A 26,167-nucleotide genomic window follows, 5' to 3' on the forward strand; every position below is an offset into this window, starting at 1 on the left:
GGTAGATGAAGAGAGAGATGGTGGATTTCTCGCCGGAGGTGGTGAGGGGAGTCCTCGGCGTCTTGGCGTGCGTGGAGTGGATCATGTGAGCCGGTGTCCCCGATTTGAGGACGGAGGCTCGATGATGTTGGTGGTTGGAGAAGGATTATAGTAATAAGAAGAAGAAGAATCATCATCAGAAGGGAAGAGCTCTATCTCAGACATGACAGCAAAAGGGCAGGCCAAATGCTGTGAAACTGTCATGGGACAGAGGTGAGGGAAGGATATATTTATACCGGCTTCCTCTTGTGCTGATTGGTTGATTACCTGAACGTGCTCCTCCCGAACTTTGTTACATAAAACTTCATTTAATGAATGTTTTAGTTCTTCATGAGTCATACACATGATTATCTGTGCATCAGTTAGGCATTGAATTAAAGCATATTAGTGCACCTGTATTGTTTCACGAGTTCACACTTACATACAATTAGAGGGGGTTAAGTTTAATGCGTATTTGGCGTGCTGTCCGGGGGGAGGGCTCCGAGCTCGGAGTTCGGCCCGAACCCAGAGTACTCCCCCCCTGTATGTAAGTGGTTAGGACTAGAAGTGTGGAGAAGGGGTGGTGGAGGGATGCTGCTAAACTGTCAATGGATTGAGGTGAGACTGCTGGATGTGTATATACCTCTTACCATTGATTGCTGAGTGCTCTCCACTTGTGTTAATTATCTGAACGTGCTCCTCCCGAACTTTGTTAATAAAACATCATAAAGTGTTACCCTCACGGGGCAGAGGTTGAAAACCAGCTCCTGAACATTTCTGTGTGCACGCTATTTATTTAGATGGTGGACCTGCACCTAGACTCTCCCCTGTGAAGGCCTCATCGACACGACAGCCATCCTCAACAAACCCGTCTCCATACCGGCGTGATGACTCCGATCTTCATCCAGATGCAACTGGATAATATTCTGAATGTTCTGATCCAATTTGACTTCTGACCTATAATGCTGCCTGAATCATAATCATACACTGTTTTTTCGTTGGCCAGTTCTCCCCCTGACCCAAGTTTTTTTTCTCCATTCTGTCACCTGATGGAGTTTTGGTTCACTGTCGCCTTTGGCTTTTGGCTTGCTTAGTTGGGGACATTTAATATTCAACAATATTATTGATCTGCCTGTATTGACACCATTATATGAGAACTGAACTGAGTTGGACGATGACATCAGCAGAAAACAGACCTGTTATCTCTGTAAAGCTGCTTTGAAACAATCTGTATTGTAAAAAGCGCTATATAAATAAAGGTGACTTGATGTGTTGTTCGCGAATGAGTCGGCTCTATGAGCCTGCTGCTTTAAGTGAATGGTGAGAGTTGATTCCCGTCTGAGAGCCGTTTTCCCTTTTTGTATATTAATACAAGACAGAATAATATTATTATGCTTTTGCTACACTGCTCAGCCACACGTCAAGAAGTCACTAACTGAATGTTATTTTGATGTGTATGTGCGTGCAATCATGTGTGATGACATTACTACACATTAATATAACATTCAGTCACTGCATGGCGTGTGTGTGGTCGAGCAATGTGGCGAAAAGATCATCCTTAAATATTGGGTCAGAAAACAAGATGAGTAACACACGCAAACGAAGCAGCATTTGTAAGGTAAAACTATCATATTGAGCAGGGACTATAAAGAGTCGGAATTCCCATCATGAGGAAACATCGATTAGTCACATGTTTTTAATGTTCACTACGTCAGAATTTATTAGGCAAATGCATTTCCATCTCCCATTATTCGCATAAACTCTTTTTCGCACAAGTCAAAAACCACCTCAAGCGAACATAAAACCTTTCATTCATAAAAAGGGATTTTTATTAGAAATTTGCCGTTTCCATCACTCATTTCTGATGCAATACTTCAAAATGCGCATAAAAACAGGGTCATGAAAACATAGCTACTGATACACATCCGATATTCTCCCAACTATTTATGCTCAATTAAGACATAGACTGTTTTTACATGAATTCTTGCCAAAACTGACATTTTGACATAATGTTGTGTGTATTTGTCCGTTCAAGCACGAAAATACGCGAAAGAGACCTCAATTCAATATTCGTGCACTGTCTGAGAGGCGGCTTATGTGTGCACAAAGAAAACCGAACCGAATTAAGCTCTCTTTTCACGCCGTCACGCTTTTTCAGATTTATCCATATTTCTGGTCTTCTGTTTCTCCTTGACGTTTACATTTTTGAATGTTTTATGAGACCAAGTGGCAACCTTCCGGTCTCTCTCTTGAATCCAACACGGAAGTGACTTAAACTGCAGTTCATCGATTGGCTGATAGAGACAGGCTCCAAAAGAAAGTCAATCCCATAGACTCCCATGTTAAAATGCCCAACTTTACAGCAGAAAAAAGCAGCCTGGCGCAAAAAGTGGTTTTGGTCTATATAGCTAATTTTGCCCTTCATGACAACTGTGAGGGTGAGGGGTGTGAATTTTTTTATAACTCATCGGTTTAAATGATATGAAGCCTTAAAGTTCTGCGTAATTAAGCGCATGGCCACTTAAGTGACAGGTGGATTGCCGCTGCTGTCACTACTAGCCGTTTGTCTGTTGTCTGTTAGTGTCACGTCACCTCAGCTAATCCCGCCTTTTTGTCCATTTTCGGTTATCCGGGAGTGACGTGCGGTGACGCGCTTCCAAGATGGCGATGGCCGGAACCTTCGGGTGACGTAGCGGACACTGCGTCCATTGTTTTATACAGTCTATGATGTCTCGCTGGGTAGATCAGCACATAACAGTTCAAATGTGTGCATCTACCACGCAGGACATCAGTTCTGACTGGATCTCTTCCCAAATCATCCCTCCCTAACATTTTCATCTCGATTTTTGTCATTCATTTTCTCAATATTTTTTGTCATTCAAATTGTCTCGTTTTCATCAGTGAAAAAATGTAGTTGACGAAAATTATGACAAAATTTATTCATCAACGAAATTAACATTGCCTTACGGCACACTGAAAATGCAACCCGTACTTGTATTGCATTTTGAATTGGAGTCTGATGCATTTTGTAATATACTAACACACAAAAAATTGCTTCTGTAGTTAGAAGCATCAGCATTCATTTACTTGTGTAGAGCATGTGCCGGGTCTAAGGAGTAACTAGCTACAGAAGCAATAGAGTGTTGCAGGGATGACGTCAAAACCCTGAAGACTAATATTCAAGATTTTCCTATAGGGTTTTATAATGAGGTGTTTCAGTTTATGAGTAAAATAAGGTTTGTGGACAACATAACTTGACTGTATTAGACGTTTTGTTCTACAACGTTGTGGCAATGGGGGCGTGGTTTAGCGAGGTCTGCAACGGGAGAGAAAGTCACCTGTCTCTTGTTTCAGTAATTGGGGTGGAGAGACGGGATAAAAACCAACAGGAAATGAGGAACAGGAGAGACACAAACTGGGACTCTCAAGCACGACTGGAGCAGAGAGGAACTGCTGAGTTAAACCAACGAACAGTGAAAAGATTATTGATTTAATTTGATGTGGCTGCGCTGAGCGCCCATATTTTACTTTATGTTTTGAAGAGTGCTAGAAGCAAAAATTAAAGTTTTTACGAGTCCCAGTAAGCCGACCCCTGTCTTCTTTCTTGCCCCACTCTGAACCTTACCACAAACGTAAACTGCACACACTCACACCCCAAACGTTCTTATCTAATTACTTATTTGAAACATACATTTATAAAATAAAGATTACAGCTTCTAAATTCGCCCTTTTGGGTAACACTTTATAATAACGTTCAGTTGTAAGTCATTTATAAGTGGTTAGTTAATGATGAACTAATCATTTACAAAACATTCATAAATGATTAGCAAGTGATATACTAACATTTTATGTATGTTTTGTAAATTTCGTTACAAGACGTTTACAAGTGATAAACTAATTATTTATGAAACATGACTATGCGTTCATAAATGATTAATAAGTGATATGTTCATTATTTTATGTATGTTTTGTAGATTCAGTTATAAGTCATTAACAATTGATTAGTAAATGATTAACTAATCATTTACAAAACATGACTATGCGTTTCATAAATGTTTAATAAATTATGTTACATTTTTTGTAAGTTCTTTCTGCGCAAACTTCAAAAACGCGAACCAGCGAGAACACCGTATCACACATCAGTGTTCACAAAAGTACCAGCATGTCATTTATGGTAAATATATTGTTATTAAGTTAAAGTCCCCCTGTAGTCAATCATTTTATCCCTTAAAACTCATCTTTGATCATCAAAATAGCATATTTAAACTTTTTTTCATGCCTTAAAATAACTTGAATGTAACTCTAAACCCTCGCTTTATTTAGTATATGTGGATCTGTGAATATACAAATGAGCCCCGCCTCTCACTCATACAGGGTCGTCTACAAGTCAATGTAGCCTATCAGAATGGTAATGCATTTTATGTATTGCTCTCTACAACGTCGGACATATAACTGTAATTAATATGACAATTAATATTACACAAACCATGTTCGCGTTCCTCAGCTCCTTCTAAAACTACTTAGAACGTCAGTGGATAAAGGCATATAGTTCATCATAACATCGTAATATACATTATATACATATAACTAACCCACTACGTTGACCTGATTGGTTACAAGGTAGTTTGTGACGTAAGAAATACCAACGATTTCAAACCACGGTTTTGAGACGTTTTTTGTCTTTGGTTCACTGCAGTTTTAAGGAGAACATACTCAGCAATTCTGTTGAGTTATGAATTTGCACATGGTTTGTTTTAAAGCATATTAAAAACACCACATAGACATATAAACAACATTAAAAACTTGGTTTTCACCACAGGGGGCCTTAAATAAAATAAATACTGTGTTTTTAAGCATTATTAGTTGTATTTAGTGTAAATGTACTGTATGTGTTCAAGTTTAATGTTGACACCCTTTTTTTTGACAGAAAAATATAATTTGCTGAGCAACTTTTACATCTTACAGATGTTTATCCAGGTCTGACCTTGATAGATGTGTGGTGGTCTGGCCCCCGTCAGCGTGTGTGATCGAGGTCTCTCTCCTCTCAGGGAACCAGCGCCTGTGTGCTGAGGTGATTCTGAGTGGGATGACATCATTTCCCCTCTGAGCTCATCCAGGTCGTGTTCAGAGAAGGAGCGATCTCTCTTCAGAGGTGTAGGAGAGCTCTCCACCCGCCTGATATCCACACCATCTGGAGATTCTTCATCCTTCATAAAAAATATAGAGGCGCAATTATTTAAATTAAAAATACAATTCAAACAGAGTTTTCCAACAAACCGGCTTCTGGAATTCTCATGTGAATTATGCTGGTTAAAGTATGCAACTCCTTCCTTAAAGTCTTAAAGTCTACATTTTCTTCATGACCATTGTTGCCACAAAGGAAAGAGCAAGATCATAAAAGAAATGCTGACTGCACTGAAATATCTTACCTCAAACATATTCATCTCCTCCATTTCTGCCAGTGTTGGAGCTTTTAGAAGAACACGTATGCGGGACGGTGGCCGGTACCCTGCTCCTGCGACTGACAGGTCAATGCAGGAAGTGGATTTGATGTCACATTGGCAGGTGTGTGCCAGACATGGTAATGAGCCAAATGCTGAAGAGCGACAAAACATTGCTGTGAGTGATCTACGTAAGGCACAATTGAATAGAACTACAGAAGTCAAGGAGGACTGATAGTGTTAAGGATGCTGTTTCTAAAAACTTGTATTGTTCCGGTGTGATACGAGATTAACATACATCTCTTTGAATTGTGCGGCTCCACAGGTTTCAGTTTGTGATCCTGTCTGATCTCAGCCAGGACTCGATCATGGAGCGACTGCGGTCGCTGAGGGGCAGGAGGCAAGCAGCGTTCAGACACCTGCGGACGTCAGGAAAGTCTTCAAACAAAACCGTACATACATTTTGCTGATGGTTTAACCACTCTTTCTTTCTCTTCTTCAGAGAGAGCTGTGAATGCAATACTGGCTATGATAATTAATATAAATCAACATTTCAAGGAAAGGCAGACTGCTACAGTATGTTTGAGAAAGACAGTTTCACAACCAAACACAACAGATCCTAAACACAATTAAAAAACTAGGAACTTTTAAAATACTTGCTAAGTTTTACACCGTGTCCAAACCTGGAACAATGTGCTACATTTCCAGTGACAAGTAGTTTGTCTTGTCGTAACTAAAAGCAAAAATGCTTTCAATTTTGTTGTTATATTTAAGTGTCTCTACCTACTATGTACTTACATTAAAAAACAGCATTTGATGCAAATTACTTATAAACATATGTTGTTACATTGTACTTACATTTAAAAGTAGCTACCTGCATTTAATCACATTTTTAATACATAAATAGTAGTTAAAGACACCTATAAAACGGTGTATAAAAAGGGACCAAATTAAAATGTAAAAATTCAGAGTTAAAAACAGAACTACCCATAATCATGAAGAGAGATTAATCGTATAAGTCGCAGTTACCATGAAAATGGAAATCACAGCACAAGAATGTCTCACTCCTGTCAAGCAATTTAATTAAAGTTAAAATAACACAATTAAAGTCGTCTCATAATATCTCTTCACTACTTCTACATTTATATTATGTGAATATGTTGCACCTGCCATACTGACATATTGTCAATCGTTTAGTCATGTACTTTTGTACTTACATTTTTTATTTGATTACATTCATTTGCTCATTGCAGCTCATCAAGTACAAGTAAATCTTATAAATGATATTTTCAGTAAATGTTTTTGCTCAAAAAAAATCTCAAAGCTGGTTGGTTTGGTACATGAAATAGAATTCTTTATAGAAGTTTTTTTTTTTAAATGCCAATGGAGAAACTTAATGTGAAAAATACTTCTGAAACAAGGGCTGCTGAAAAAGTGGGTGGTCACTGTTCGAATAAACAGTTATGTGTAGAGGAACGATGGATGTTACCCAGTGCAAGACCGTAAAAATAGAAACCAGCTGACAAAACAAAGTATCCTGCTGCTTGTTGTGATTGTGACTAGTACACTGTAAATTATAATTAGTTAGACTTAAGCATGCAAACCGATTGCCCTAAAAAAATAAGTGAAATAGGAATAGTTATGTTGTACTGACAAATGCTTAGTAAGTATAGTTCACTTACACAAGAGTTCTAAAAAGTTCTAAAAAGAACTGTAGAGAGTATTTGATAATTTACTTTAGATTTACTCTTGACCTACTATAGCTACTCAGAATTACTCCCAGAGTGCATTGCATACAATTAATACAAATAAATACAATTTAATTGCCACCATTGTTGTGTTTGTCATGCTGAATGTTGAAGTCTGTGTGTGACTCAAGTATGGTCAGTTGCAAGATATTGTTACATATATAGAGGGATTGTATCAACCCAATGAAAAGTTTCACAACGTGTTTATCATTATTTAATATGAAAAATAGATTTTGTCAGAAGCTATAGATCATCTTTTAAAAGCAACCTATTTATTCCCTTCCTTTGAAACCAAATAACTGTGATTTCTTGTTTCATCGCTGCATCAATAGGAAGAGAATTACAATAACAAAAACATTTTAGGAAAATCAACATCAATTTATGAAGTCAGCTTATGTGGTTCCCACAAATTTTTCAGTTGTATTGACAATTCAATATTCAAGATGATTTTGGGAAATGAGTGAATGCAACTAGAGAAGTAAAAAGTCTATTAAGAATTGCCCCGCCTCAACATTTATTTATTTTTATTTATTTTTTGCTTGACAAAATGGCACTCAAACCAATCAATTATTCTGGAATGGGTTTTCTGAGTAATCATGGAATAGTATGTGAATAGTACATATTACTATAGAATTTTACAATTAAGTTAAGAAATTTAAGTAAAGTTAACTAAAAAGTGTTAGTTAGAATAACAGTGTAAGAAACTGTATTTGTATTGTGTCTGGTTGGGACATGGTGTTATTGCACATTAGTTACAAGATATTATCAGCGACTAACTGGTTTAAGAGGGGGTCTTGATCTGATAAAGTCCAAAATCATCTCATGAGCGTTTCGTTTAACACACGTGGGAATATTTCCATCTACCTGCAAAAGAAAAAGAGGCATAGATTCATGATATTATAGTTATTATCAAATATAAAAACAATGGTTAATCACTGTCATGCTGCATCAGCTGAAAAGTCTTTCCAAAGCCATAATCTCACGCATAATATAGTCGACTTACCGAGTTAGGATAAGATTAATTCAGGGATAAACCACTTAAAATGTGCTTACTACAGCAACCTCACTGCCCTCAGCATGAGTAAGCATAGTTAGAATGGACTCACTACAACTTTGCGAAGTTTATATTTGCGTGAACGAATATCTTGCATGAGCATCTCGAAGGGCGTGAGGCTGAACTCCGTGGGAAGAGGGTTAAACGGCTGTTCCTCCACCTTCTTGAGCTTCACACCCTGCCTCAACTCCTTCATTAGCTGCACCCACAGCCGAGTCTAAATGAACAAAAGACAAACACACACAGTTTCCATTATTACATGAACCATAGCTCATACACTGCTGGACATCACAAAGACAAATATGAGTAAATGAAACTACCATTTCATCTACTGTTCTAATAAGCATGTCTTTTACCCAGTCAGTGTGTTGAAGAGCATCAAGCTCAGTGGTTGAATTTTCCTCCAGAGGTTCCTCTGTTCTGATCTTCTTCAGCATCTACAGGAAAATATCAGATACTTATCAGAACATAAGAGAGGAGGGTATAAAGCTTTGAATATTAAATTCTCACACAGACTATATAATGTGGTGTTTTATGTGACGTAAAAGCATGTTTTTATCCTCAAGCAAACAAACCCCGCCCGCAGCTAATTCTAAAGTCATTTCATTCACAGGGCTGATTGGCTGCACACCACTGCAACAAATATTACCCCCTAAACCATAACCTTAATCTTAGCATAGTGTTGGCAGAACATCCTGATAGATATTTGGCGCAAATGAATATCCATTCATGATATTTCTGATATTTTTACAAAATATTTCATATTTTGATAAATACCAATACTCCTGTAGTTCAAATAAATCATGCTGCTATGGGACCAGCAACAGTCCCTTGACTTTGCAGATCTGTTGCAGATCCCTGTCTGAGCAGCATCTAAAAAACACACATGCACCAGGATAGTAACCATTTACAAGTATTTGCAATTCAAATAAAACGCATTAAAATAAAACGACCAATAATATATGAATTTGGAGCAATTTAAATGATTGATGTTAAAATCCATTTTACTTTCTTGAAAATTTTTAACCTAGTTCCCTTTTGAAGTGGGACTGTGGCACTGTGTCATGGAGTTGATGCTATGGGAACGTTTCGTGTGAGCCAGTGTCTGAACCACGTGTGAATGCATGACAGTCTTGATTGGCTACTGTAGGAAACTCAGAAGCGAAGACCAGGAGACTTGGTTGTATCTTCAGCAGGATTCTTTATTGAGAACACGAGCTGTCGCACCTGCAGTCATCAAGTCTAACTACGAGGACTTTACATTGTAGTTTATATACCTTTCAAGGGGGAGGGATTTACATAGAGGTGGCATGTAAATGAAGTACAGGAGTCAGCTCGTTACCTGATCTCATCAGCATAACAGTGTCATTCAAATGCATAGATGCTAATCCAATCAGCCTGACAGTATCACCCATACCTTCACATTATCACAGCTTAACTTGGGACAATGACACTGTTCAGGAGGTGCATAAAGACTGTTGGAGCCAGACTTGCTTTCTTTATTATGGTTTGAGTCGAATTATGATAATAATGTGTTTTGTTAACAATAGTTTGGTGTGGTTATGTTATATTTGTTTATATTCAGATTTTCTTGCTTTAATATTGCTTTGGTTTTGCTTTTCTATGAGTGCAACATGGAGGCGTGCGTTACTGAACCCACCCACCAGCAAACAGGTGACTGCAGCACCTGTTTTATGGGTTCAATCTAACACGGAGCTCAGTTTTGTTTGAAAGTGATTTGTCGTGGCTAGCGAGGTGCAGCCGTATATTTTCTTTGACCGCTCATTTATCCCGTAACAAGCTTTGGATTATTCACTGAAAGCTCCATTACCCTCCCTGCTGTACGGTAGGACAATAAAACCACTGGAAATTCAGGTACAATTATTCATACGACATGCAATAAAAAACTTCAATGGAATGAAACGGACTCGAGGAATTATGTTTGAGCGCGTCAGCAACTGGCTGCAACACTAAGAATATTACAAAGACAAAAGGTTAATGTCAGACACCTGGGTTGCTTGACTTAATATTCTTTGAATCTCATCATCTATGCCTCAAAATGTAAAACACAGTGTACAGAACTTTCTCAGTTTAAATACTATTGTATTGGAACCTAGATGTAACATTTTAGAAATTTGTAATACAACACTACCATAGTCAGGTGATGGCACAGGGACGCCAATAGGCTACAAAAGGGCACCTAGAGAAAACGTCATCAGCTTCTTTGTCTTCAGGAAGCCATTTGTTTGTATATTTGGAGCGGAATTGCTAAAGCATTCTAAGACGCGAAACCGTGGGAAGCGAGTCGGCACACCAGTCAAGCACTCCAAGCACTCCAATGCAATGGATATGAACAAATATGGATTTTTCAAACTCTACTGCTCTATTCCACAGAAACCTGTTTGAACAAAGCCATTCCTGAAACTGCATTACATCTGCTGGGCTTCCAGCTGTTCAGAGCTGATCGCGATGCATAATCAGCGGGGAAATCAAGAGGCGGTGGAACATGTTTCTACATCAGAAAAAGGTGGTGGACAGATGTAACAGCGTTGAAGAAGATGAGCTGTCCCGATCTAGAAGCGCTCTTAATCAACTGTAAGCCTTTCTATTCCCCGTGGGAATTTTCCTTGTTCATTCCTTGTTCATTCAAGCGTGTGTGAATGCAGCGCTGCAACAGTTGGATGATCAGATCATTGACACGGAGCAACAACACCCGGACTCTGTTATAATCATTCCCGGGGACTTTAATAAAGCAACTCTCTTCTGTGAACTGCCAAAATACACACAGCACGTACATCATGTGTCCTACCAGAGACAGTAATATACTTGACTTGACCTGTTACACCACAATAAAGGATGCATATCACTCTTGCGTTACACGTGCAGCTTTAGGGCTCTCTAATAACTGTCTGATTTGTCTTATACCATCCTACAGGCAGAAACTTAAATCATCTAAAGCTGTAGTAAGGACTGTGAAGAGATGGACCAACTAAACAGACTGGGCATTACAAGCCTGTTTAAAGTGTACCGATTGGAGTGTTTTTAAAGCTACTGACATATCTGGATTAGCTCACAGATTCTGTAACATCATATATCAGTTTCTGTGAGGATATGTGCATTCTTACCAGATCTCATTTAACATACAACAATAAAAATCCATGGTTCACAGCAAAACTCAGACAGCTTCATCATGCCAAAGAAGATGCCTACAGAAGTGGGGACATAGTCTTGTATAATCAGGCCAAAAATACACTGACAAAGGAGATCAGAGTGCCTAAGAAAAACAATTCTGAAAAGCTGACATTATCTATGACCACTAACAGCATCCAGCTTTCCTATATGTCAGCCCCTCCGATTCAAATAGATATGGAGGTTGCATTCATTTTGCTTACCCATGTAATCATATATGAATGGGCTATACAGGAGAGGAGAATGGGCATGGAAACAACCAGCGTCTCACTCCCTCATCTGTTGCCCCTCCAGCTTAGTCTGGAGGTGATAGTGTGGATATAGTGATGGTGCTATGTCAATACGGTTTCCTGGCAGATTACGAGGAGCAATGGAAGGACAGAGCATAAAAGGTGAACATCGTTGCCATTGAGGCCCACTCTCTGCCAGAACTTTGGCAGAGGAAGAATCTACGTTTCCTCACTAGAACCGTAGGGCTGTTTAACCACTAGCCGACAGGGCCACTTGGCTAACAGGTGGAATGTCCCTTGCAAGTCTTTCAGTAATGGAGTTCTTTGAGAAAGAAGCATTTGTTATTGCCATGGCAACCCTCTTTCTTCGTGGCTCCCTCCGGATTATGGAGGTGGAGTGTCGTCAAGGACGACGCCCTTTTGGCTGGTCAGTAATAGAGAGCAGGAGAATATGGATGCCGCTATAGGTGCTCCATTCTCAAGTATTCTCTCTAGGCTTCCCGAAAGCACTTTTGTGGTTTTTCTTAGGTAGAGTAGAGCATGGCTCTCTCCTGAGGTCTCTTCAAGTCCTGAGGATGGGAGGCTTATTCTATGCTTCCTTTGGTTAGGTTAGACCTGAGAGCTTATGGCCAGGTGTTCGGATGGTGGGACAGGATTGCTTTGGTCTGCCCCCTTCCTTGTGGGCAGACGCAGTGAAGCTGCGGTCTCCCTAGCAAGCTCTGCCCTGGGTCATTTTGACTGACATATCGCTTGAGACTTACTGATATCAATATAATGACACTTTATTTGAAGTACTTCTTTATTGCACAATGCACACTTCTTAACATTAAGATTTAAAATGTGTTTAATACCTCTATTAGTATAAGTATAGCAGAGATGTTCACAAGTCTTTCATCTGGAGTCTGAGTCAAGTCTGAAGTCTTTATCACTGGAGTCTGAGTCAAGTCTGAAGTCTTTATCACTGGAGTCCGAGTCAAGTCTGAAGTCTTTATCACTGGAGTCTGAGTCAAGCCTGAAGTCTTTATCACTGGAGTCTGAGTCAAGTCTGAAGTCTTTATCACTGGAGTCTGAGTCAAGTCTGAAGTCTTTATCACTGGAGTCTGAGTCAAGCCTGAAGTCTTTATCACTGGAGTCTGAGTCAAGTCTGAAGTCTTTATCACTGGAGTCTGAGTCAAGTCTGAAGTCTTTATCACTGGAGTGATATACATTTATCTCTGTAAAGCTGCTTTAAAACAATCTACATTGTTAAAAGCGCTATATAAATGAAGATGACTTGACTTGACTTGGAGTCTGAGTCAAGCCTGAAGTCTTTATCACTGGAGTCCAAGTCAAGTCTGACGTCATTATCACTGGAGTCTGAGTCAAGTCTGAAGTCTTTATCACTGGAGTCCGAGTCAAGTCTGGAGTCTTTTGTCATGAGTCCGAGTCGAGTCTCGAGTCATTTCATGCCTTACAATTTTTTTTAAAAAAAATCTCAAACTCCAAAAACCTATTATTTGTATTATATAGACAAAATATATGATATTTCTATTATCTGTTTTGTTTGTAATAAAGGTCCTAAGATATAAGGGATAAAGTAAATCCAGCTTGTTACTTTATAATCCATTACAATGTATAAAACAATTGTCCTGGCAACATGACAAGTAGTTATTTTCGCTAAGTGGACGCAAGATGGCCCCAGCGGTTTGTTATACAGTAGTTTGTAATACAGCGGCGTTGTTATTGACGACAGTCATTATCTGAAAATATCAAACCTTGAAATGTTTACGTCAATATAAAACTGTACGCATGCCGATTGCGATATGTAAAGATATGCGCTTTACATAAATAAATGGATTAACATCCTTCTATCTCCTCTCTCTCTCTCATAGACATACATTAAGAGAGAGAAAAGCTGCATATACTTCAAAAAGATAGATAAAAGTAAACCATAGTGCTATATGTTCAAAGGCTAGATTTTATTTGTTAATGTTTGGCTTGCAATCCAAAGGAGCCATGCAGATACACCACAGTTACAGTATAATAATGTGACTAACCTTGTGGATGCGATGTATAAAATTTTATGTTGTCGTTCCGGTGTCTTTAATTTTTTCCCCACATTCTTTGCATCTAGCCGATTTGACATGTTAATAAACCCACATGAAAGGACATATTCATAAAAAAAGAACATAAAAAATGTTTAATGGGACTTTCATTGTGACATTTCGGAGTTTACGTGCAATAGACAAGGGTCCGAAGTCCGAACTACCGCAACACATAGGGAAATAGCAGTTATTAATAAAACCATTCAAATAAATCACAAATTCGTTTTTATTATTATATATAGTTAAGGATTAAAGACTTGAGGCATTTTTTAAATATTCACGAGTCCTTTGGTCGAGTCCGAGTCAAGTCTCAAGTCAATTCAGGTCGAGTCCTAAGTCTGAAGTCTATTAAAATGCGACTCGAGTGCCCATCTCTGAAGTATAGTATGATCTCTGTTAATATTAGTCTTTAAATGCAAGATATTTAAAGTGTACCCAAAGTATACTTGCAATAGTTCCACTTTAGCACAATCAAATAGACTTAAGAATATCTTTAGTCTAACTTCAGCATTATTTCCGGATAACTTGAGTACATTAAGTGCAAAATTAGTTGTTCCAATTTAGCAGACTTTAAGTATACCAATTTAGTATATCAAAAGTACAATTGCAGGGTTTTTATATTAAGTACAGAAATGTGCAAATGTATTAGTATTATATTCAATTTATTTATATAGCGCCTTTCCAGTGTTCAAGGACGCTTAACAATGTACACATGCAACAAGGAGGGGATAACAATGATGGCAAGGCATCAGGGCAGAATACAGCAGAATAGACATAAGCACAAAGAAATAAAGAACACGACTTAAGAATGATGATGACACAAACCAGATTTGGGCCTGCTTGATGTATGGAGAATCATAAACCCTAAAGTTAGAGACTTTACATTTTATTCACACCCGCATAAGATGTCCTCTAGAATAGACTATGTGTTTGTGTCCAGACAGCTCATGGATAGAGTAAAAAACTGTGCTATTGACATGTGCTATATCTGATCATAACTCAGTCTCTGCAGTTGTCTCTCCACCTTATCTTAACCCTGCATCTCGTCATTGCCGACTACAATCATCGCTGCTTAGTAACCCTTGTTAGTTTCTTGAAAAAGAATGGGTGTTCTTTATGGAAACCAACAAGCAGCCTGATACAGAATCATCTCTCCTGTGGGAACCAGCGAAAGCTTATATTAGGGTGTCAATAATATCTTATTCTGCAGCACGGAAAAAGAGTCTTTTTCTCTTAGAACACCTTGTTAAGGATTTAGAATAGGTTTATTAAAAACCCATCACGTGTTTTGCGGATACACCTCAATTAGGGGTGCACCGATCCGATATTAGGATCGGATATCGGCCGCGATACTGATAAAATAGCTGGATCGGGGATCGGAAAAAATAACAGATCCACGGGCCGATCCAGGTTTTTTTTTTTTTTTGTCGTCGCAGCAGAACCTACGTCATTCAGCTTCACGTGTGTCGCATGCTAGAAGCAACATGGAGCGAGCCAGAGGCCGTTTCTCAATACCAAGTACGCAAACTTCGGACTTGCGTCCGTCCTTGGTAGTTCGGACTTGCCAAGTTCGACTTTGGAGAACGAACTCCCGAGGACGAGAGGATGCGAGTCCGGTTATTCTGCAAATGGAACAGCAGCGCTCTTGATCGCGTCACTCAGCTCGCTCTGGCTACTCCGGTCATCTCTTTATGTATATTTTAGCCAACAATAAAACGAAGTATGTTATAAAACACCACTCTGCCTCTTTTCATTTAAAAAAAAAAAATTAAACATATTAATGGCCACATAAATGTGGTTCAGGCAAACGCGTACATTGATTATCTTTACTGCATATATTTATAACAACACGAAATATAAAACACAACCCTGCTTCTTTTTGTTTTCATTTTTAAAAATATAAACTGACATTTAAATTTGCCATTGCTAATTAGGTGAGCATTCACAGGTCATGTTTGTGATGGTGGTGTGACACTGCACTACATTACAATGTTTGGTTATTATTATTTGTATGTGTGATCAAGTTGTTGTTCGACCAACTTTTTATTTTTTTATTCTCAGGTACAGCTGCTATGTTGCATTTTAAATTCCTGTTTGCAGGACTTTGCACTTTATATTTTTACATGTTTACAATTTTTGGAAACTGTCAGATTACTATTGTATGTTTGACCAATACACTGTTTTTTTGTTTCCACTGCTACATTTTTTTTTTTTTTACATTTATTTAAAGAAGTTTGATTATATTCTATTTTCGATTTGAATGCACAATTGTTTTTTAAATAAATAAGAATTCAACACATTACATACATCTGTTATTTTGTCTTAGTTATGTTTAGTTAGTAAAGTCTGGTGCCTTTAGTCTCTTCAAGGAAGGTATAAGGTGGAAGGTATACAGTTTATTATTAATTCAACTATAGTATCGGATCGGTATCGGGTATCGACAGATACACAAAGCCCAGGCATCGGTATCGGTATCGGGACTGAAAAAGTCGGATCGGTGCACCCCTAACCTCAATGCTAGATATTAGATACACCTCAATGCTCTTCGCAAGGTAGAGGCTTTACGAATACGGCAATAAGTCAGGCCGTTTACTAGCACGATTGGCTAGAGGCAGGAATGAGGCAAGCATTATTTCATCACTCAAAGATGGCAAGGGCAGTTCAACTCATGATTAACACTATTATGAGACAGTTTTATCAGAAGTTGTACTCAGTTGATTCATATAATTCCTTTTTAAACCGAATCAAGCTCCCTAACCTATCTGAGGAGCAACAGGCAGACCTGAATAAGCCCATCTCAAAGGAAGAAGTGCTAGAGGCAATTAAGTCTTTGAAAGGTGGTAGGGCTCCGGGCTCTGATGGTTTTGACCAGGAGTTCTACAAAAAAACGAGTACATTTATTTTAGAACCTCTAACAGAGATGTACATTGATTAGTTTAAAAAGGGCTGTCTACCGGCTACGCTAAACATAGCATATATTTCATTGATTCAGAACAAAATAAACCATCTGACTAATGCGGCTCTTACAGACATGTGAGCCTGTAAAATGTAGACTGTAAGCTGCTCTCCAAGCTTTTAGCAAGAAGACTTGAATCATTCCTCCCTCAGCTAAAAACCAGACAGGCTTTATTCAACAAAGGCTGTCTTTCTCCAATGTCAGGAGACTTTTATAAGATAAATTATGTTAAATCAGAGGTTATGCCCCTAGGGGGAGATTTGTAACTTTACTAGCTCACTGTCAAATTGTCCTTTTAAATTGTCTAGAACAGGCCTCACATATCTTGGAATTTGTCTGTCACCTGATCTAACAGAGCTATGGAAACTTAACCCCTCTTATTAAAAGTATAAAAGATGATTTGGAACGTTGGTTTAACCTTCCTTTATCTTGGATGGGAAGAATTAAAAATGAACATCCTTCCCAGAATATTATATGTGATGCAAATGTTACCACTTTTCCCATGTTTCCCATGAAGAAAGAAGTTTTTCATATTTCATTTGGCAAGGGGAAAAAAAAAGGGGGGGGGGGGGGGCAGGTGGTACCTAAGTTAAGGTTTTACAATTGGGCTTAAAAATACAAAACTGGTGTGCACATCCCAAAACACCCAGATTGGGCTCAGGTGCAGGACATCAAAATAACATAAACAAAAAATATAAGCAGTAAGGGTCTTAGGTTGTTGCCTGAAATTAAAAATAATCCTATTCTTTTCAACACTGTTAAAGTGTGGCAGGATATTATGAAATTTGCAGGGAGAAATTTGCTTTTTGTCAAGTCTGACACCATTAATTGGAAATAGAGATTTTCTCCCTGGCATTCAAAAATCTCTGTTTCATAGATGGCATGGGAAGGGGATAAGAGTGGTTGGGGATTTATATCTAGATAACACCTTAATGACATTTAACAAACTAAAGGACAAATTCGATCTTGAAAGCGGTAGTTTTTGGGGATACCTCCAAAGTCTGCATTTTTGAAATTCGGGTAACCTCAAGCCCCTTGGGGACATGCCAGTAAATGGTGATATTGATATTTTTTTGTTGAAATTGAAGTTTATGTTCTTCTTTATTCAATGGATAACAGTGGGATTGATCATGTCTGGCGTACATGGGAGAACGATCTCAGTAATGAATATATTGATGATGACTGGGTAGATGCAGTTAGATCGATCAGAAAAAAAATATTTACTTGCAATAGACTGGTTGAAACACAATACAAAATATTACTGAGACTCTATAGTACCCCACATATTCTGAATAAGATGAATAGTATATGTAATAAATGCCAGAGTGAAATTGGAACTTTCATGCATTATTTTTGGCATTGTCCAGGCATTACAAAGTTCAGGGATGGCATGGAAGATATGGTGATATTTTTAACCTAACTTTTGATAAGGACTCTGGGTTTTTCTTTCTTGGTTTGCCAGCAAAAGGCATATCTTTATCTGCTAACCGGTTTCTACTCTGTGATAAGCTTCTGTTACTCGCTAGGAAATGCATTCCAATTGAGTGGATTCACTCTAGACCCCCTTCACTTTCACTCTAGTATCGAGAAATCTTAAGATCTTTGCCTATGGAGAGAATAACTGCAGTGATTAGGGGAGATAGTACCATGTTTGAACAGACGTGGGGGCCAGTTATGGAGTATCTACCAACCAATGTACAAGAGATCATATTTAAGGGAAGATTTGTATTTGAATAAACATTTCTTTTTACTGAATATTTGGTTTACTTATACTGTTTGAGATGGAGCTGATTGAGGGGCAAGCAATTGCATAAGGGGGAACATGTTAGGCTGAGTTTCTTTTTGTCAAAAGACATATTTTTTCTGCTAATGTTTGTTTTTTAATAATTAGGGGTTCAAGCATGAAATGCTGAAACCCTATTGTAATTGTAAGGATTTGTAAAACGCATCGTGCAGGACAAACCGTAAGGCCTAGAGACTTGAAACCTGGCCAGATGGTAGGCCTCAATTTGGGGACAACCTATCAGAGTATGACCCCGATTGGCCCATAGGTGGTGCTACAGCGACCAAAAGTTCAAAATCGCTCATAACTCTTAGACCGTTTGTCCCAGGATCAAGTGTCTTATATCGTTGGAATCCTTGGCTCAAGGCGGACAAAATGGCCATCTCCGATTTGGATGTAGGTAGGGAAAATTTTCTGCTATGTCGAATTTTGTCCAAAACCTACTTTTGCGAACTAGTCCCTGGTTTTTCGCCCGATCGGAACCAGACTAGTCTAGGACAATTCTCTGGACTCTCTAGATCAATAATTATCGAAAAAAAAGTTTAACTTTTGCATTTGGATGGCTGTAATAGAGTCATTTATAAAAATGGGCGTGGCAAAATACACTAAAAAGCCTATAAATCCTAAATGAAAACTCAGAACTTCATCAAAATTGGTGAGCATATGTGACATAACATCATTAACAAGCATGCAAAATTTTATGGAGATCGGACCAAAGGTGGCGCTATAACTGTTAAAAGGCTTTAAAACCATATCTTTCCTATGCACTGTAAAACCTAACAGTAATATTAACTAAATACAATTGAGTTCACAGCACTCAAATATTACCGAAACTTGAATGACTGAAACAGAACTCAAACTGAATGAGTTATAGAACATTTCTAGATCCCAGAATGATAATTGTATAATTAAGTGAATAATAAAGTGATGATTGAGCATTAGTGATGAGCACCTGCTGTTAACAAGCAGAATCACTGAAGGAAAGAGAAACACAAGAACTACAACTGACTTCCAGCCACAGCAAAATTAACTGGAGATAAAAGAAGACATTAAATATCTCAAGATCTCAGCAGAGGAGGATTAAACAACTCCACGAACAACATTACAAGCTGCACTTATTAACCACTTTGACTTTATTACTGCCATTCGTCTACAGAAGTTCTTATTAGAATTAACAAAGGTTTAGAAGTTGATGATTTGAATTTCATTTAAGGTCACCATGACAGAGATCAGCGTTTACTTTAGTTGAGCTCTTGACCCTTGACTTTTGCACTTAAGATTTTCTTTGGCTGCTATAATTGAGTGTTTATAAAACATATTTGTTATGGCACAAAAGGCAAGGAAAAGTCTGATCGAGTGTTGATGGTGAAGGACTGATGATGACAATCATCAATTAGTGACTTGATTCACTGATTTCATTCAGAGTCTGATCTCTGATTAAAAGGGCAACATACTAGTTTCACTCAAAACTGTAATTCTACAGCATAAGAGCTAGCCATGTTGAGACATCAGATAAAATGAAGGATTTTACAAATAGTTGTGCACAAAAAGTTTCACAGAAAAGGTATTGCATTATTAAGACTCACACAGACATCAAGAATCAGCATATGAATCTCAACAATGGTGACCATTAAAAAATGATGCATGCTGGGTACTAGCATAATACAAAACTTATCCATGGCTCCCAGCATGCATTGCGGCATAAATCATTTTTTAATGGTCACCATTGTTGAGATTCATATGCTTATTCTTGATTACTGTGTAAGTCAGCATGTTTAAAATCCGATTGTCACAACAATGGGTCTTACAGCAGAATCAGTTCTATTATAATGAATAATACAAGTAATACATCACCTGTCTAATCAGAGATTAGGCTCTGGAAAAGATCAGAGAATCAAGTCACTAAATGATGATTTTTATCATCTAAACACAACCACATGCTCATATTTTCTTTTGGCATATGTGCCATAACAAATGTGTTTTATAAACACTCAGTTACAGCAGCCAGAGGAAAAACTGGTGTTATAAAGTCAAGGGTCAAGAGCCCAACTAAAGCAAACACGGATCACTATCATGGTGTCTTTAAATGAAACTCAATAAATCATTATCATCTAACACTCTGTTCATTCTCAATAACAACTTCTGTAGACGTATGACAAAAGTCAAACTGTTTAGTAATAAGTGAAGCTGGTAATGCTGTTTGTGTAGTTGTTTAATCCTCCTCTGCTGAGATCTTCAGAGATTTAAACATCTTTTATCTTGAGTTGATTTCATCTAAGGCTGTGGTTGGAAGTCAGTTGTAGTTCTTGTGTTTCTCTTTCCTTCATTGATTCTGCTCGTTAACAGCAGGTGTTAATCACTAATGCTCAATAATCACTTAATTAATCACTTAATTTATTGACTGCAATGTATATCTACTTTTAGTAAACTCAACTGAAATAAGTTCAGAGTACTCATAACTATTGTTTTTATAAACTTAATTGAATTGAGGCAATCGGTTTCCTCAAATGAAATGAGTTAGCTTAACTTGTTGGGTTTTACAATGAATTAAGGCAATCGGTGTCCTCAAATGTAATAAGTTAGCTTAACTTATTGAATTTGACTTTGTATTACTGTTTTAGTGGACTCGATTAAAATAAGTTCAGAGTACTCATAACTATTGTTTTTTATAAACTTAATTGAATTAAGGCAATCGGTTTCCTCAAATGAAATGAGTTAGCTTAACTTGTTGGGTTTTACAGTGTGGTAAACTGCCTGTATTGGCTGTAAATGGTCTTTTCCATCTCTGATCATATAATTTTCATATCATAATGTTCAAAACTACTGCAATACAATTCTCTGGACTCACTAGATCAATAATTGTCAGAAAAAGTTGAACTACTTCATTTGGATAGCTATAATAGGTTCACTTCAAAATGTAGCCTTTACCAAGTGTCCCCGAAAGCCTATATCTCTTTAATGAATGACTCAGTTAAAAAAAAAGTCAGAACATGTGAAATATCACTCTGAACATGCATGACAATTTTCAGACAGATCGGACAAAATTTGCCTCTATAACAGTTAAAAAGGTGAAAATGATATGAATATAATGGCATATTAAGCCAATAAGTGGTATTTTACTGCCCCCTGCTGTTTAAAATAGTAATTTTGTCATATTGTTCTATAATTTATATTTAGTCTTTATAAAATCACTATTTTAACATTTACAATTACATTTAGTCAAAATCCATCTGTTAAAGTATTAGTATTGACAGTTTGATCACATCATATAGTTCAAATGTCTGTATCTACAACATAATGTGTGTGTGTAGTCTTAGGTTTCTGAATAAATTCTGAATCATCTGATTAATAGCTTACAAAGACTTTGTGAAATGTTTATAGACCATTCAAATATATTTTCATAATGACATTTCCCAATAGCATTGAAAAAACAACAACAACAACATTTGTCTTTGTGTGTGGTGTGTGTGTGCGTGTGTGTGTGTGTGTGTGTGTGTGTGTGTGTGTGTGTGTGTGTGTGTGTGTGTAAGCATGCATTATTGAGTTAACATGGAAAAACTGGTTTGCTTTAGTGCAGAAAACTGGTGAAAATAATGAAATTTAAAGTGAAACTGAGCCAATAAGTGGTCTTCTACTGCCCTCTGCTGGCCATTCTACTTATGAAGTCTTTTCACATGTGCTTTGCATTCAAATTTATACACTAAAAAATCACTTATATAACAATAACTATTATAACAAAATCACATTTTGTCAGTGTTTATCACTTCATTTGCACTGACACTTCACATAATTGCTAGTAATGTGGTAAATCATGGTAAATCACGCTAGAAACATGGTAAATCATAGTAAATAATACTAGAATGTGGTGTATCAAGGTAAATCATGCTAGAACAGGGTAAATCATGGTAAATCATGATAAACTATAGTAAATCATGCTGGAATGTGGTATATCATGGTAAATCATGCTAGAACATGGTAAATCAAGGTAAACTAAGATAAATTCAAGGTAAACTATGCTAGAACAGGGTAAATCATGGTAAACCGTGGTAAATCAAGATAAACTATGGTAAATCATGCTAGAATGTGGTATATCATGGTAAATCATGCTAGAACAAGGTAAATCATGGTAAACCATGGTAAATCATGATAAACTATGGTAAATCATGCTAGAATGTGGTATATCATGGTAAATCATGCTAGAACATGGAAAATCAAGGTAAACTGAGATAAATTCATGGAAAACTATGCTAGAACAGGGTAAATCATGGTAAACCATGGTAAATCATGATAAACTATGGTAAATCATGCTAGAATGTGGTATATCATGGTAAATCATGCTAGAACATGGAAAATCAAGGTAAACTGAGATAAATTCATGGTAAACTATGCTAGAACAGGGTAAATCATGGTAAACCATGGTAAATCATGATAAACTATGGTAAATCATGCTAGAATGTGGTATATCATGGTAAATGATGCTAGAACATGGTCCTTTCCATCTATGATGTCAGTGGTTACATGCTTGCTAAATAAAACTTTATAACTTTTGATGCTTTTGTGCTTAAAGTCCTTAACGGCCTTAACTGCTTGAACCCCGATAAATGCTGCTTGCAGCTTTAATTATTATTGTTGTTGTTATTGTTATTATTGGACTTTATTTATTTATTTGTATTTCTATTTTAATTATTTGTATTTCATGTTTCTGTTTAAGTTATGATATATTTATAGTTATATTTTTTTTGTTTTTAAGAACTGAGGGATCAAGAGAAACTGAGGGATCAAGAGAAGCCCCCAACTTAGTGTTAACTAATAATTGTTATAAACTGGTACTACCAACAAAATATTAGTGCATTCCTGGAACTGGGCATCATTACACTACATCCTTATGCATCGCTTTCTGTCAGGACTTTTACGTGCTTTTCTCAACTGCGTCTCAACGACGTCGGTGTCCGGGTTAGCAGTAGCATGAGCCGTCAGGCAAGTGTTATTTAAATAAACTCCTGATGTACTTACAAACTTTCCAATGCCTCATTTTATGAGTACAGAACCTATTTGTACTACTGTAGAAGTTTGGTACCATTCTGGGCATTATTAGTCGGGTAATTTACGAGATACAAATTTGGAGCCAATAGCGCCTGCACTAAGCCATCCGGCTGATTTCTCTAAATAAGCTCTAACTTGTTCGACCAAGGGGAAAAAGGCTTCTGGGGGGGTGTTTGGCTCGGTGTCATGGTGCAAAGGACCCTAGGTTGATTTTACTCCGAACCATCACTTTAAATAAGAGCTAAATAGTGAACAGTGAGATTTCAGAAATGGTATTTCAAATACATTTAAGTATATTTATGTTTCACTAGGGAAATCATTGGTTTCTTTTTAAAGGTGCTCTAAGCGATGTCACGCGTATTTTAGGCCGAAACATTTTTTTGTCACATACAGCAAACATCTCCTCACTATCCGCTAGCTGCCTGTCCCCTGAACACACGGTCAAATAACGCGGTCTCTGTAGACAGCCCAGGCTCCACAAACGGCAACAAAAACAAACTGGCCCAGCCTGGACCACGAAACATAACAGTGTTCCAGCCAATAACCGACAAGAATGATTTGGGGGTGGGGGTTGGGTGGTTAATGCGCATGCACATGAAGGAGGGTGTGGGGAGTGGAGGAGAGAGAAGCATGAAGAGGGAAGTTAGCTAGAGGAGAGATGTCCTAGACAACGACGACGACTAATGTTAGAATTATATTCTCTTGAATTTTGATATGGCCGACACACGACCAAAAAGACGACGTTCCAATGAACAAATAGCAAAGAAGACAGAAAAGGAGAAGGAACGTGCAAAGTCCCGAATTTATATCGGAAAAGCCTGTTTCAGGAAGCACGGAAGGGAGGGGGGAGGGGACGGGATGAGGAGGAGGGAGGGTCAAGCTAGCCTCCGTTTTGTTTGACAATACTTCGAACATCAACAAGAAGTGACGTCACCCAACATCGCTTAGAGCACCTTCAATATTGATGTTTTCATGCTTTGACTAGCCAAAAATCTACTTCAAAAAACTGAATCATGTTCTCCTGTTCTCTATGTTATCCTCATTCCAAGTGAACTTGTATTTAAGGGTGTACTCACACTAGGCGATCTAAACCGTGCCAAAGCATGTTTGACCCCAAAATCTGGTTTATTTCAATAGTGTGATCGCTTCGTACTGTGCCCAGGTGGTTCCCTGGCCCACTTGGAAGAGGTGAGCCAGAGCATGGTTCAGTTGGGCTTGGGCGCGGTACGCATGAAGTGTGATCGCTAACCGCACCGGAGCACAGAACAGCTGATACTCTTGTGTGCACTACTGTAATCATTATGACAGCAAACATCTTCTATTACTACTTGGTAGTACACTTTTGAATTATTTAAATTAATTCGATTATATTTAGGTTGATAACAGGTCTGGTTCTCACCTTATTGACGAACAGGAATTGTAGTTTGCCAGTAAAGCTGCTAATTCCTCCATCATTGTCAGCTGCCTTCGTAATCTTCTGATGCGTGCAGCACAATCAAGTGAAATCGCTGCGTGGCATAAATGATAAATCTTTTAGGCAGTCCATTAGCGAAAGCACTTTTCTTCCTGTTTTCTTCAAAACAAAAAGTTGCATCGTAAATGACGTATCCGTGCTCCGGCCCTGAACATTAAGTGAAATGTGAGTGCAGGCCAGCAGGCGAGTGGGGAGGGAGGACAATCGCGTCAGGGCACGGTACAAGGCAACCATGCCTAGTGTGAGTACTCACTAAGTCTTAGCTGTTTTTTTCTTTTTGTAACAGTCATGTTATGTTTAGTTTCATTATCATGTCTTGTTTAGTTTGTTTCATTGTCATAAGTTCTCATTCATTGAGTTATCCCTCAGTTAATGTCATTAATGTTCATTGTGTGTATTCCCTGTGTTGATTAAAGTCTCTTTGTATCGGATATTCTGTGTCATGCTTCGTTCTTCAAGGAGTCATGACCTGTAATTTTCACTTTTCCACGAGAATCAATGTAAGTTATGATTGCCTAACGATTATACACTGGCCGGGAAGCCGATATTTAAAAGTGAAGCGTTTGTTTACCCCTGGGTTCGTAAACCAGCCCACGTGCACGCGCACTCAAATACGAGATTTTAATTTCTGCCCCGACTTGACGTCAAGACGGGGCAGGATATACCATATATGGACACCGCAGACCTATGCTGCAGGAAGCCCACCCTGCCCCTCTCCCCCTCATATTCAGTCGCGAAAGATGCAGAAACGTAGTGCACACGTGAGTTGCTCTGTTGTTGACTGCCAGAATCAACATGTAAATGTGTTTTCTCTCCCAAGAACGGACCAAGCTGTCAGGGACCAGTGGATTAAATTCATTTTTAATGACGCGGTTCCTACAACCCTTCCCACTGGCTTAACGTTAGGTGTCTGTGCTAATCATTTTATTATAATTATAGAATTGTATATTATATAACTATGACAACATATAATTGTATTGATTTTTTTATAGAATAGATAAGGATAGATAAATAAAACAAACAGTCAAGTAATAATAAACATAAAGAAAAAGATCACGTTACATGTCTGTAGAAGAAAAATATTGAATGTCTAAAAAACCACAACGTGAAACAAGGCAAAAACACCACATGATAGCAAACGTTGATC

The 26,167-nt window shown here is 37.9% G+C and overlaps 1 protein-coding gene across 1 annotated transcript in view; it reads right to left on the reverse strand.

Moving 5' to 3' along the window:
* spire2 (spire-type actin nucleation factor 2) overlaps positions 1-26,167 on the reverse strand; it is a 57,853-nt gene that overhangs the window by 12,783 nt on the left and 18,903 nt on the right. Inside the window, exons 4-9 of the mRNA XM_084094958.1 lie at positions 8,618-8,698; positions 8,314-8,478; positions 7,985-8,071; positions 5,758-5,878; positions 5,448-5,614; positions 5,003-5,225 (exon numbers count right to left, since the gene is read on the reverse strand). Coding sequence (XP_083951084.1) covers positions 5,003-5,225; positions 5,448-5,614; positions 5,758-5,878; positions 7,985-8,071; positions 8,314-8,478; positions 8,618-8,698 — 844 coding nt within the window. The remainder of the gene's footprint in view (positions 1-5,002; positions 5,226-5,447; positions 5,615-5,757; positions 5,879-7,984; positions 8,072-8,313; positions 8,479-8,617; positions 8,699-26,167) is intronic.

Source organism: Abramis brama, assembly GCF_963993115.1.
Source record: "Abramis brama genome assembly, chromosome: 20".
Classification (NCBI taxonomy): domain Eukaryota; kingdom Metazoa; phylum Chordata; class Actinopteri; order Cypriniformes; family Leuciscidae; genus Abramis; species Abramis brama.